Source organism: Chaetura pelagica, unplaced genomic scaffold, assembly GCF_000747805.2.
Source record: "Chaetura pelagica isolate M959 unplaced genomic scaffold, ChaPel_1.0 scaffold316, whole genome shotgun sequence".
In the NCBI taxonomy this organism is placed as follows: domain Eukaryota; kingdom Metazoa; phylum Chordata; class Aves; order Apodiformes; family Apodidae; genus Chaetura; species Chaetura pelagica.
In genome coordinates this window covers 1,256,129-1,271,058 of record NW_009953497.1, presented here as the reverse complement: position 1 = coordinate 1,271,058, position 14,930 = coordinate 1,256,129, and the positions used below count along the sequence as shown (strand labels likewise).

The following is a 14,930-nucleotide window of genomic DNA, read 5'->3' as shown; positions in this document are numbered from 1 at the left end:
TAGAAAACATTTGAACTCAGGGGGTGAGTTCTGCCTTCCCCTGCCCCCAGCCCCCACATCCTCCCCAGCTTCATTCTCCCTTCCTTCAGCTTTCACAGCAATATGATGCCATAAAGTTCTGCTTGATGTCACATAGAGAAGCAGGTCTGATGTGAGTTCAAACGTAGATGAGGTTATTCTTGTGCCCTTGTGTGTGCAGGAACAGAATTTAGAGGGATTTGGAGAAATGTGGGTCATACGAGGAAGAATAAGGAGATATTTATTTCCCTTTGGGGTGTTTATGTAAGGCAGGGTTATGTAGCTAAGGTTCTGGGGTAGAATTTTCTGACTTCACCCTTAACTTTGTTTTGGCATGTTTTAAATAAGAAAACCCAATAGAAAAAATAAAAATATGAAGGAGCTTTTTCCTCTCGTTTTTGTCTTTGCCTTTTGTTTGAAAACATCTAAACCACTGTATAATTACAAAACAAATTCCTCCTGCCATAAGTGACAGTTAGTATCCTTCAGAGGGTTTGACTGCTGTGTGCTCAGCTCTCCTGGGATGCTCTGAGTTCTTTCAACTTAAGCATCTTCAGTGGGAGCTGGGGATGTGCAGTATGTCCTAGAGCTAAAGCCAATGTGACATTAATGAGATGCTGTCATTTAATAATTGTTCTTTGCTGTCATTGCTTGTTGCTTGCTCCCATTGTAGGAAAATGCAGTATTTTTTCACTTCCTAAGTTTAAGGCTCATTCCTAACTGAATTGTTTCTCCCAGTTAATTTCACCAGGCTTAAACTGTGGCACTTGCAAAAATTCCCTGGCCACGAGTTCTATTTCCCTGGATGTAATAAAGGTCAAGAACCTCCAGTATAATTAAAACAACAACTCAAAAGGGAGAGCAAAGTTCATGTTGCACTCTAAGCAGGGAGTCAAAGTTAAGTATATTCACTTACTCATGACGTCTGGATGGCAGATACCACCAGACTTTCTAGTTGTTATTGACCTTAGGGTATAAAATTGACTTAGAACTGAAAGCCTTAATTCTTCCTCCCAATTATCGCCTGTCTTCAGAAAGCCATGACCTAATAGTCAGAAAGCATGTACTAATGAGTACATTTCCAGTTTCATACTACTAAAATCCATTCATGCCTGTGAGGTCAGAGGATCTAACACATAAGGGGGAAATTTTGCTGTTATCATTGACAACCACTGTTGTCTAGGAGACAAATCGGTGAGGTCTGAGGAACAGCCCATACCTAGAGGTGTCAAACAGAGAATGCCCATCTCGGTTGAACTGCACGTAAGAAAAGTGACATGAATAACAATGATTCATTTGAATAACTTCCTAAACTATAGAAATGTAAATGCACAATCCTTGAGGTCTCAAGCAAGGTTCATGCACCAGACCATGACTCTCACTAGGACATTGGGGGAATCAGATGATTTAGAAGGTGACTGAGTTTGCTCTGGTGGCTTAGCACAGCACCAGTTGACAAAGCACCAAGAGAATAAACAGCAAAACTGTGAATCATTCATTTTGGGGGAGGAAGGAAGAGCCAATGGCACGCCACAGCATGGGGAGGTGTGTCACCTGTGCTGCCTGTCCTCTCGGCTTTACTGGCCTGTTTGCAAAAGCCGGAGGACAAGCTGTCCTCTTCAGATCACCCCAGAGTGGTGGTACATCTCAATAGCCTGGCTGCACTTTTCGTTCCCCGCTTCTTGTACCTCTCCGGTTTGTCCTGCCTTTCCTCCTTGTATTTCTTCAGCAGCTATGAGCAGCCTGAAGGAAATCTGTCGTGGCCTTCCTCTGTACCCTTTGCCTGAAAACAGAGGTCGGAGGAAGGGAATACCCCACGCGCCCGTGAGAACCCCCAACCTCACTGCTCAGGAGAAAAAGGTAATGGGGTTTTGCAGGACCTCACTGCTCTTCCTTTCAGATAAATGCAGCTTGGGGCAGCAGACCTGATAACCTCAAATGCTTTTCTGAGTATGTGCCTAATCTTGGGACAACTGTATTTCCTTGGTATTTTCATTTTGGTGAATAATGGCACAAAGTACTGGCAACTCTTCTGCTTGCTTGCTTCTTCCCTCAGAGATAAGCAGATCACTATGAGGGAGATTTGCTGCACAACAGCTTCTGACTTTAAATGGCTAAACAAGAGGCATGAGACTTCAATGCTGTCAATCCAGCATTGTTCCTTGGAGATGAATTTATGAATGCTGTTGCAAAAACACTGCATATGTATGGGAGTGAAAGTTAACCCCTCAAACACAATAAACATCAAATGTGGTTATTCAGCATCATGGTACAAGCTCCACATCTGTGTATTTGCATAAAAGATCCAAAGATAATTTATTTTAATGAGCAGTCTGAGCATCCTGGAATTTAGGCAAGTTTGTAGGGAATTGAGTTAATTATTTGTCTTTAGTTGTGTAATTCTTTTCCTGTCTCTTTTTGTTTGAGTAATCTGCACACACAGTAAAGTCATCATTGCATTATTTCATGTTAGAGACTTAAAAAAAATGATAATTGGAAAACAATGGTCAATGGGTGGATATTCTTAGGAATTTGTGTGGGAGAGGTTAAGGTGAGTTCCTTTGTTTGAAAGTCTGTGCTTCATGGCTTATAACATCACAACGTGGCATTCTGGTCAGAGCATAGAAGTCCCTTCTAACAAGTCCCTTCTAACACTAACAAGTTGCATGCAACTTCCTTGCCTTTGTGGGAGCTGCTCACTGGCATCAGCAGCCAGATTCTTTTGAAGTCCACTTTCACAAGCGGAGGAGACTCTAGGCAAAGGGTAGAAAGAGAAACAGCTGTGAGATATCCAAATGAGAGATGCATTCATGTCAGGAGCATTCACGGCTGAGGTGTCGTCTCTGTGCCTGGGACTGTGCAGACACAGGGAAGTGTGACTACTAGGTCTGCAGAAGGGGGCTGTGGTGATGGCTGGGAAGACAGATGAGGAAGAGAGAGTTTAACTGCATGGTAGAACATTGCCAATCATCCCCATTTTATTCCTTGCCTCTGCTAATCCATTTTCCCCCCGGATAAGTCTGTTATAGCATGGAAGAGTCCATGTTGCAGGAGAGGAGATAGTATCTCTCAAAAGGATGCTAAAACTTACTCCGCAGCTGGGATGGAATGGTGATAACCAAGTCCTCACTCCCTGTGTAGAAACTGGAATGGTTTTCTGTGTCCTTTGAGTGTTGCAGGGAGATGGCAGTAGACTTGATTTTCTGGTCCCAGTCTGCTGTTTAACATTCTACCTTCATCTCTCCTTATCTATCACGTCTGATAAGAGGTCATGCTAATTGGGATTTTATTAGACTGTTCAAGTTTTTGAAAGGTTCCTTTCTGATTTATTTTACTCTTAATTTCCACCTTAAACCTTTAACAGAGTGGTGTGTCCTTAGCAGAACAAGGATGTGATATGCTCAGTACTCGTGAACATTCCAGGAAAGCTGGTGTAACTTGGGAAGAAGGTGCACTTCTCAGTGTTGCTCTGAATCAGAAAAAAACATGGTATTTCTTCAACTGTGCAGCAGTTGCCTTGTTTTTACAGCCAAATCTTGTTACAGTCTTCCTGTTACCCCAGCATGATTATCTGTTACCTGATGGCAGTTATCATTTGTGTTTCTGCAATAGGGCCCTCAGGGCACTAATGGGCTTTAATGACCCTTATGAGCCTTGCCTGAGATCTCTACCCACACCCTCCACCCACAGATTTATGGGCTCCATTTAAGCTCAGGGCTGGAGTTGTGTCTGTTACTCTGTGTCTGGGTGCCCAGCCAGGGACCACACTGGTCTGGTCTCCAGCCTGAGGGCTAACTTGCCACTATGGACATTGGTGGTGATTTCTGGGCCACATCTCTCTGTTGTAACCATCTCAAACTTGATCCTGACTTGTGCTCCTGGATTGACTCAAGACCTGCACTTTGCCATGATCTGGACTCCTGATGAAACCTGGCTGCCATCCCTGGGCTGCCCTGCTCACCTCCCTCAAGTACTGTGAGGCTGGACCCTGGCTGCTGAGGTGCCTGTCCTGCTGGCTGTGTCACATTCTGTGACTCTCTAACTTTTATGGGGCAGCCTGGCATTGTTGCTTGTGGTGTCCTAGTACGGAGACCTGAAAACCAGAACCTGTGGAGTTGCACCTGAAGCTCTTGTTGAACTTTCTAGAGTAGAAGCAGGTCATTTAATCCTGTTAGTTGTTTTGCACATCCAGCAATGTGGCTGCTGTTAAAAGTTTATATATGGATTGGGAAGGCTGACCTTCTGGCTCCTGTTTTGGACCATCTAGATAATAAAGGGCTAGGTTGCACTTCCACAGCCCATGGGGCATTTATAGCAATGGCCAGCCAGAAACTGCTGTGTTTACTTCCCAGCTGAACTGATCTAAGCTGTGATCTATTAGGAAGGCTAATACATGGAACAACATTCTTGCTTTTCCAGTTGCTGTTTAGTGTTACTAAAGATTCTGGGCCTGGGTCTCATCAGGCAGAAAATGGCAAGTGGGAGGTGAGCAACATCTCCGCTGGGAAAAGCAGAGCTAAGAATCAGTTGTAGAGTTAAGCTAGTCACTTGCCCAGGGATACTGCAAATCTTAGTGTGAGCATCTCAAGACCCTTAATCTGGAAGTCCTGATGGTCTTGTTAGTAAAGGGAAATAAATGTTACTCCTTCTGAAGAGGAACTGGCTCTTCAAAAAACACTAATTAGCAAAGAGGCTGGTATACTCAATTTCTCAAGAGAATCCCACAGCAAAGATAATTACTTTGGAGCAGGATTTCATGGGTTCTTTGGACTACCTTTTGTTGGCATTGAGAAGCTTTCATCTTGATTAAATAGCAGCAGGGTTATGTTTTGCTGTATAAACACCAGCAAATACAAAAAGACAACCCTACTAGTGACTAGAGCTTAAACACAAGAAAGGAATGTTAGATCCACCTGGCAGGTCTCAGGATGAGATGCTGGCCTTGCACTGAGCTGGACTGAATCAGCAACTCAGCCAATTCACAGTGGGTTTTTCAAAGCAATGTAGCAAGTTCAGGAATGTAAGTGTAATTGATTTTCTTATTTTAAGACATGAGTGAACTCTGGACCTGTTTTTTTAGAGGTGCTGAACATATGCAGGTTAAGCTTTGTCAGTGAGAACTTTAAAAAGGAAGAACATCCAAATATCAACTGCACTGTGTCTAATATTCAAAATGTAATATGTCAATTAAAAGTAAAATTAATCCTGCTTAAAGGTCAGAATAATACTTTGTGGTGCTTTAATTAAATGTAAGGAATAATGCCTTTGTATTGCCTTTCCTCAAAAGCATCATGATCAGCTTATTTGAATTTGCTCTTGAGTGCCTTTCTCAGGTTATTCAGTTTATGGCTTACTAATGAATATGCAAAATTCTCCCCCATGCACATGGCAGTTGCCCTTTCATAAAGCAGCCAGGCTCCATCTGAGCAACTTTAGAGTCCCAGCTCTCCTATTGAGAGACTATTATAAAATCTCTTCTATTTAAATTATTTTAATTTCAAGGCTACATTTTATCTTTTTTTATGGCTAATTCACAGCTATTTACTCCTCTTCCAGCATTTCCCTGGAGCTCCTTCTATTTTGACACTTATCCTGCAGTGAGACAGCAATCAAATGTCACCTTTGTTCAGTTAAGCTAAATGAGCCACAGTCATAGTCCTCTTTTATAGAATCAGTTGTCTATTGTCTGTGCAACCAAGGCATCCTTTCCACCCTTCATGTAACATGCAAGTTCATGTTTCATTAATGTGTCCATCATAAAAATTCAGGCTTCTGCTAATGTGTAACATTAATAGGATAGAGGCTTAGTCTAAGTGAATTTATTTCAAAAACCAAACATTTTTTTTGCTTGTATTTTTAGGATGAAGAAAAATACTAGCCCATCAGTTTAATTATAATACAAATAATAGATGGATCAAAGACTGATTCTTGCCCGACTGGAAGCAAAATGGTCATCTTGATAGTTCTCTGTATTTCTCATAGGCAGCCAAAATACCAACTGTAGCAATAATTGGTTTTGTTGTTGCAACGGGTGGGGGTGATTTTTATTCTTTCTTTAGAAATTCTGTGGTGAGAGAACACAGTGTGATGGCTGTTTGCCTCAGAGAATGACTTTGAAAATCCCTGCATATTTTCGTCTTGGTGTGGATGGAGCTGGGATTTTTATGTTTATTAATAACATGTCCTTGAAAAATGACTGGTTACCTAACTGGAGAAGAATAAAGTGGTATTTGAGCATGAATTTGCATTTGCTCATCTGGCAAATAGATTTCCCTTCCCTTCCTGTGTGGAATGGCAAATCTAATTTGTGGAGTTTTACTGGTCTGATCCTCAGCAGGTGTAAATCAGGATGGCTTCACTGATCTAACAGGATCTGGCTGTATGGCCCTTCAGCAGCAACTGTGGCAACAAAAATCTCTCTTAGTAGGTGGCATTTTTAGATTTGGAGATATTTTTCCTTCAGTCTGCTCTAAGGTATGTGAGACCCACCAGGTCAGATGAGCTGGAGAGCTCTAGCCATAAGAGATACCCCATAGTCACATTGAATGAGAAGGTTTATTACTGAGCTAAGGACTTTATAGAACTTTTCAAGACTTCTTATCAGGATTAAGGTTGATGATACATAGACTGGATGGTTCCAGATGCCTTTGTTCTTGATACCTATTTCCTGTACTACTCTTTAACTTCCTCCAGAAAACACTTGTTTCCATAACCCTTGGAGGTGCTGATGGCAGGTGTCACAAACATGGAGTGTCCTTGCTATACTCAGCCCTCTCCAAAACTGGGCTTCCCTGGTGGTTTTGTAGACTTACTAGATTTGGATACAAATTTGATCCCTTTCTATCCTTTCTAAAGACAATAAAAATCAGCCTAAAGATGTGAAATTCCATATGATTTGTGAATATTCAACTAAAAGTAATTTGCATAGTGTCACCATTTGTCAGGGAACTTACAAGATCTGTCAGGACATTTGCATGAAATTGGTTTTTCAAAGATCACAAAATCTTTATTCTCATTATGGTTTTAATCAAATGGAGCATGGAATACAGAGACATGATTTAACAGACTGTTACTAAAGATAGTGATTTATTTATGGCTTCTTTCATCCAAAAGGACATACTGTACTTTTCAAACCATGGGTAATGTCTTTGAAGGCAATAGGGAGTATAAGCCACGCAGTATCATGTGCAGAACTTAATTCAATGCCTAGTAATCACTTTAGCTAATTTGGAAGTGATACATGTAACATCAATTAAAGAATGTAAACCACCACCCTCTGCAATACATTAGGATGCTCAATGTAACGAATCTTCAATAAAACTTAGTCCAAGAACATCTTCATCTGGAAGTATGTCACATAACTCAGGGCTAAGGTTCCTTTTTTTCTAGGGAAAGTACAGCAGTGTCTTCGATATCTTTAGGAATTCAGGGTCTCAATCTAAAGATTTCTGAACAATATTTCCTTGGTAGTTCAGTGCCCCCTAGCACTGTGAAAGGGAATTCATCCATGTCTGATATTGACAGGATTGAGCACAATTTAGCAAATCTCCAAGGTCTCTCTGTGTAGATGTGGTGGTTGGGGCAGAGAGGGGAGGGTCACCTGTGTGCAGCCATTGACTCTACAAGAAAAGATGCAGGTGGAATCACTTCCAGAGGAAAGCAGGAGCTCTCTGTGGTGTGAGCTTGGCCTTTTAAATAATATCATCCTTGTGATAGCTCAGGCAGGCTTCCAGCTGAGCCTGATTAATGTCCAGGACCTCCATTTCCCTTTTACCTCAATGTTTGTCTCTTCTGGGTGTTTTTGGCAGCTGGCTCTGCGCAATGCCTTGAGGTATTTCCCACCTGATGTGCAAAAGAAACTGGCACTGGAATTTGCTGAAGAGCTCAGGCTGTATGGCCATATCTACATGTACAGGTTCTTTCCTGCTATTGAGATGAGGTAAGGACTGCATGGTTCTTGTTGTATTTGGTTGCCATTTGCTTGCCAGCTTTCACCTGTGAAACTGACCTTTAAATACTGGCATTACTGGGTCCTAATTTATGGTCATGTCGTAACACAGTAATGAAGTGCATCATCTAAATAAATTGGATGTTCAGTGTGTCATTAGCAGTGGTTACATTTCCAGCAAGGGATACTGCACGTTTTGGGATGCTCTTCTGCAAATCTGTGTAACTGTGATCATTCATCCTCCAGCTTTCATCCTGTTCTCTGTCCTCATGAGAGTCCCATGGGACTAGCAGGGAGCCAGTGGGCACCCTTTGGATAGTCTGTGGCAGGATCAGGACAGCCTTGCTGCTGGAAGCTCACCACCACCACCACTCAACACAAGGAAAAGGTTGTGCAAAGTTGTGTGCTTGGCAATGCCAACTTTACTATACAAAGAGATCCCAAATGCTCTGCCCTGTGGCCAGTCTCAGCTTCTAGGGGCCAGTCACTACTCAGATAAATGTCATTGCAACCTGGACAGAAAGCTTGCTGCTACTCCTGAGATGTTGCAAGTCAGGTCTCAGCTGAACCATGATATAAGGTCAGATAAGTGAATGGTTTGAGACCTGCTGCAAATAGTTGGCAGTTTTCCAGTCCCACAGAGAAGGCTTTCTATGCTTAAAAACAATGCTGTGATTTTTTAATCATTGGAACCTGTATCTGACCCTGGTTTGTAATATGCTGTGCCTGTTGATTTTGGAGCATCACTTCATTCTAGAGCTATGTATGAAGCAGAACAGGTTTGGAGAAGGCTGCCAGGGGCTAGCTGCTTGCTTTGGCTTTTTAGACTGATTGATTCCTTTTTTTTTTTTTTTTTCTTTTTTTTTTTTTTTTTCTTTTTTTTTTTTTTTTTCTTTTTTTTTTTTTTTTTCTTTTTTTTTTTTTTTTTCTTTTTTTTTTTTTTTTTCTTTTTTTTTTTTTTTTTCTTTTTTTTTTTTTTTTTCTTTTTTTTTTTTTTTTTCTTTTTTTTTTTTTTTTTCTTTTTTTTTTTTTTTTTCTTTTTTTTTTTTTTTTTCTTTTTTTTTTTTTTTTTCTTTTTTTTGCATCCAGCAGGGGCCTGGGTAATGTTTATACAGAAATCTGAATAAAGCAAGTGACAAGAAAGCACTTTGATTTCCACAGACATCTATATTTCTGTGCTGGCCACAGTAGTCTGGGGTCAGCCCTCACAGGATTCAGCTAAGGGGAGGGCAACTGAAAGTGTCTGAAAGCTACTGCAGGGCTGGAGAGGACCTCAATCCTGATCTACAGATACATGTTCCTCCCAAGCAGGCTTGGATGAGACAGTCCACCAGTTTGTTTCCATCACTGACATCAGTGACTCTTTTATAGCTTAAAATACATTTTTGTGATAATTTCACTGATCACTCTCTCTAATAGACTCTTACTGTCTCAGGTTAAGAAAATGCCTTCTGTTCTCTGTGGTTTGGTGGCATTTGATTTCTGTTCTGTCTGTTCCAGGCAGTGCAGTCCAACTTGGTTCTGTTCCATTTAACAATCATCTTTCCATACCAGCTCATACTCAGCTGATATCTGAACTTGGGGTTTCTTATGTTCTAAGCAATATTATGTGGAAATATCTCCTCCTGATGAACTGCTACCATGCCACAGAAATCCTGCTATTGTATCACATCAAGCTTGGAAAAGAAGAACGCACTAATTTTAAATGTATCGTGGAAAAATTCAAATACTTTCCCTCCTTGTTTGGCAACAACTACAAGGCATTTGTTTTGGTATCCTGATGTAAAAAGCTAGGATAAAGTGCATATGATGATGGGAAGAGTCCATGTGCTATATCTATAGAGTATACATTCCAGATCTCAGCTCATGAGTAGGTCAGCGGACGTCAGATTTTATTTTGTAGTTGGCATCTTTTGCTTAACCTTTTCAGTGTAACTGGCTTCCTTGCACAGAGCAAGTGTCCAGCCCCTGAAGACCTACAGACCAATCAAAAGATAATTTAGAAATTAGGTCAAATGATTGTATCTACTTGCAGGAATTGCCAGCATCTGTAATATTTTCTTGCTTACAGAAAGGGGAAGAGCAAAACTCATGGCATTTTTGGTATCATACCTTACTGGCCTCAGCACAACTGTATTAAGACCTGTGCAAGCACAGCAAAGAATCTGTCCCTGCCCTGAAGAGCTACAGTATAAATCTAGAACTAGAACTTTTAGAGCAATTTAATATAACAAGCAAGTGGGGGAGAAGATAGCAGTGAGATGATTGCAGCAGTTGGCACTGAAGTGTGTTAGTGCTAGGAAACCTGACTCAGGATACCATTCTGAGGGTTTCCCACGCTTCACCTCTCAACTTTCTGGATGAAATGCAGCCTAATAAATAAAAAGACCCATATTTCTCTTAACTAGTTCACTATTTGAGAGCTTTTTTGGGACTGAAATTCAAATTGGGTGTTTTTGCTTAGATAGAATCCTAAACAAGGACTGGTTGCCTGAAGGCAACTTCCACTGCTGTAGTTTTCCTTGACATTGCAGGACTTAGTTGCCTGGCCCCTGGCAACTGTGTTACAGAGGCCAGTTCCAGCATCCTAAAATAAACCAGCCATATTTATAACCAATTATGATTAACTGATTCAGCAAATGATAAACAGAAGACAGTTTGTTCCTCTGCTTAGATCCGGTAACAGTTAGAGCCTGATTTGCCCATTAAGGTACATATGTCATTTCAGATCTCCAGTTTCTCCTTATTTTTCCTCCCTTCCTGAATAAATGCCTGCAAGTCAAATGAATGTGTTGCCATGCAGGGATATTTCTGTGGAGTATGTTGTGGCTATTCTAGTGAGTTGGAGAGTCTCTTCTAAACCTTTTTGACAACCATTTCAGAGCATACCCCATAGGAGACTACCCTTGCAAGACCAAATCAGCAGCTGCCATTATGTTGATGATCATGAATAATCTGGATCCCTCAGTGGCTCAGGTAAGGTACAGAGAAAATAAGGAAGCTGGATTCATGGGGCAGCAGCAAATCTACCAGTTACTTCCTATTTATGCTCTCAGAGAAAAAATGAATTTAATCACATAGGTGAAATTACTCCTTATGCAGATGATCATCCTTCCATGGAATAAGATTTTAGTTGTTTATCAGCCTTGTGCTGGTTCTGTGGTCCAAGGTACATGCCAGCCCTGGTACATGTAGAGCTGGCTGCTGTGTGTTAGCCAAACAGGCCAACCTCTGCAGAGCCAAGGCAGGCTCCTTGTGGGGTGTTGTGCTAGGATGTCCACTGCTGTGAGGCTGAGCCTGCAAGGAACTAAATGTGATGCTTTACTTTTCTTGATTCCTGGGGTTTGGGGTCTTTGTATCAAGTTCTTTAGTTTCCTGCTGTGTGCAGATATTAATCCAGCACAGTGGCCTAACAGACCTCTGAGGGCTTCTACAACACCAACAAGGCTCACTCCAGCTCCCACTCTATGCAGGAGCTTGGCTGATGCCTGTGAGATGACTAGAGTTTAGCCCCCAGTGCTTTGCTTCTACAGCATAAATTGAAAAATTAGTGCTGATTCTTCCTGTGACTTGGAAAAGCTCATCCCTGAAGGGCAGAGTTACTAGATGGTTAAGGACCAAAGTCCATCCTTACAAACCCCACCCAGTGTAATGCACCTTTTTTGGAAATGGTGGAGGAGAAGCCACGTAACTATGCCCTGCTGGCCACAGAAACTTCCAGCTTTAAGTGCCAGTAACAACCAGGCTATAAACTCAGTAAGTCCTGGTCTAAGGGAGTTTCCTGGGATGTCTGTTAGAGAAACTGCAATCCAGGAGTCACTTTGTAGCATTCTGCATCCAAAAAAACCATTGCAGCCATAATAAACACCTCATTTTGAAAGAATTGCATTTTTATTCTTAAATTATAATTTTATGATTATATTCTCTGATTTCAAGAAACTTAAAGAGAGTGTTGATGCAATAAGCTATAGAAAATCTTATTATTGAGATTAAAAAAATAGCTTGGAGATACAGTGAAATGTTTAAAAAAGAGTGCTTGCCTTATTGTTTAATTGTCTTTTTCAGTTTCCTCAGGAGCTTGTCACTTACGGAGGGAATGGGCAGGTCTTCAGCAACTGGGCACAGGTAGGAAGGAAACTGCTGCTTTTGCAACTTGTTTCACAAAATCAGTTTCACCCACGCCCACACACATTCTGCTTAGGCAGTTTTGATAATTCTTGGCAGTCTCAAAATACTCCAAAACATCCTGTCTGGCTGGAGGAATGCTCAGTGATGAGCTGCGTAGATGGGGAGAACTTTTTTTAGTGAGGAGAGCACAGAGAGGCCAACAAATACTAAACATAACACCATAAACACACCGAGCTGTGGATGATGTAGAGACCAGTTATTTTTCTTTCCCTGATGCATTTGTATATGCCTGTGTATTTTTAGATTCAAAAGGAATTTTAGGAACTAAAAAGCATATCTTTGCCTTGCTTGTTTTTGGTACTTCTGTAGCATTTTTCACAAGTATAGGAAGTAAAAAAATAAAAGGCAGTAGATTAGAGAGAAGTCCAATCCTGGGTCTTTTTCCAAACACATCAAATTAGCTGTAAATATTTACATGCTGGCTGGCCAGATCATAGTGCACTTTACAGTCAGGTCTAGCAACATTATTGCTGATCTTCTGAGAATAATGGCAGGAGGGTAAAAAACCCTGTCCAAAATCAGAGTTGGGATGTTTAATGTGTGGTTGTATAATCTCTGCTCTTTCTATCAAAAAAGGTAATAAATACACTTCAATCCAAGTGCTGCAAAATGCATGTGGGAAACATTTTCAGTAGATTTTTAGCATCAGGAACATATTTAGACTTAGATTTGGTATGAGCTCAGTTTACCTCAAGAAACCAAAAATGCTCTGGGTCTGAATGTTCTACAGGTGTGTGGGGGCAGGAAGGACATTCAATGCATGACCATCCTGAGTGTATGTGGATAGGCACAAATATGGTTACTGTGAGTGCCAAATGTCGTCCCTGAAGCCCTTGGTGTGTCCCAGGGCCACAGAATAGGAATGGGTGGAGATGTGGCATTGAGTTCTGCGGTGCAGAACAGAAACAGCACAGCTACCAAGCTCCGTCACTCCAAAGGGCAGCATCACCCCCAAATGTTAAGAAGCTCTTGATTTCTGGTTCTGTAGCTTTCATAAGCAAAAGCTGACTTAAGGAGCCAAATTCTGTTATAAAGGATGATGTATACACCTTGTTGTGGCTTATCTGAATCTGGCACCTTGCTGATTAAAAAATCCAAGCAAAAATGGGTAAATAAAGGGGACAAGAATGGATTCTTCACTGTAGCATGAGACTGAGTGACCTGGGTTTGCTTCCCAGTTTGACTGATTTTTCATTTGTGGCTAAAGGAAAGCTCAGGCTTCAGTTTCTGAATCTGATAAATGGGAGTTAAATGGAAGTCTTAGGCATCTTTTGAGGCAACAACGGTTCTGACCTTTTAAAATAAAGGTACTATGGCCGTGCACACTGTTCCTTTAATCTGTGTATTAATTAGTAAATGCCAGTTAACTAATGCCTATTAACTATGTAAGTTCACAACATTCCTGATATGGGCAGTGCCAGCAGTTGATACAGAAGACTTCTCTGGGCTGACATTCCTTAGGCAGATGCTGGACTGCAAGGTGCAGTAGAAATGCTGCCAAAGTCAAAGATTGTCTTTTCTCTTGTTCTCATCCAAGCCAGAGCTATGACCTGTGGTTGTTTCACAGCAGAACAAACAAAACCTTTTTGTTTTTCCTTACTTAGAGTAGGAACCACATGAATGATTCAGTTATGACAGAACATTTTGTTCTGTTTGTAGCTTGAAAACAGGCTTTTTTTTTTTTATTTTTGGAAATCAATAATTGCAAAACTTCTAGTGAAAGGTGTGGTTTGGTTTATATCATCCATGCAGACCTGTGCTTTCTTCTCAATACTTTTAAAAGAAAACTCCAGAGCTAACTCTACAAGCCTGCAGACAACAGAATTGTTATTAAAGCTAAGAAGGGGTTTTGCTTCTTTCTTATTAGTTGTGCCTTCCAATGCAAAGAGTTCAAATGATGTTTTTCCCAGCCTGCTAGTGTTGAGAGTTCAGCTGGTTACCTGTTCTGTCCTGGGACCAGAATTTGATTAGTCACCATTTTCCATTGAACAAAACCAAAATGTGAAAAGCAAGATAGTAATTTGAGCAACTTTTTCCTATTCAACTTAACTTAGTCTGAGAAATTAGCAGGGTTAAAAAAGACTGGCTTTGAATCTGCACTTTTTTTTTCAGATCAAAACCACAACCACAAAGATTAAGTGCCCATCACAACTGGCTTTGTTTATTTCTCATTGATACTTCAGTTCCATTTTTTTCCCAAAACTTTGTATCCCTACAGAAATCCCTGTTTCAAGCTATAGTTGAATTCCAGTATTGCTTGGGAAAGCTCCTCTCAGGCCTAGTTGTCACACACTAAAAGTCCAGTGAAATATAATAGGCTTTCTGAGATGGCCAAAGCCTACTTTTTTGGCATATCTCAAGAGTAACTATTGAATTATGCAGATAAAAATGAGATTAATTTATTTTTATTCTCCTGGGTGCCTCATGACTTTCTTCACTGTATAATGAAAGCTGAATTTTTTTCTCTGAGAGGCAAAATTATTTCATTTTCAAATGCACATATTCCTATCCATTTGTTGAAAGGATGATAAGCACTCGAAGATGCAGAATTATCCATTTCAGGTTAGGATCAACAATACATGTGGGTATTTTAATAACTTTCATAGGGAAAATTTTGCTGTTTGGCTTTGGAAAGATTGCCAGGAAAGTGCTAGATCCAAATGGTTAACCTCAAGATAAAATTAGAACAGCTTTAAAAATGAAGTGTTTCTGGGGTTTGTAATGGAGAAATTATTCTGGAACTTATTCAGACTTTTGCAAGTTGATGATTGATGTT

General features: G+C 40.7%; 1 protein-coding gene across 1 annotated transcript in view; it reads left to right on the top strand.

Annotated features, from left to right (window-relative positions):
• Positions 1 to 1,752: 1,752 nt before the first annotated feature.
• UROC1 (urocanate hydratase 1) overlaps positions 1,753 to 14,930 on the top strand; it is a 41,484-nt gene continuing 28,306 nt past the window's right edge. The window contains exons 1-4 of the mRNA XM_009999305.1: positions 1,753 to 1,878; positions 7,827 to 7,957; positions 10,849 to 10,942; positions 12,032 to 12,091. Of these exons, the coding sequence (XP_009997607.1) occupies positions 1,753 to 1,878; positions 7,827 to 7,957; positions 10,849 to 10,942; positions 12,032 to 12,091 (411 nt within the window). The remainder of the gene's footprint in view (positions 1,879 to 7,826; positions 7,958 to 10,848; positions 10,943 to 12,031; positions 12,092 to 14,930) is intronic.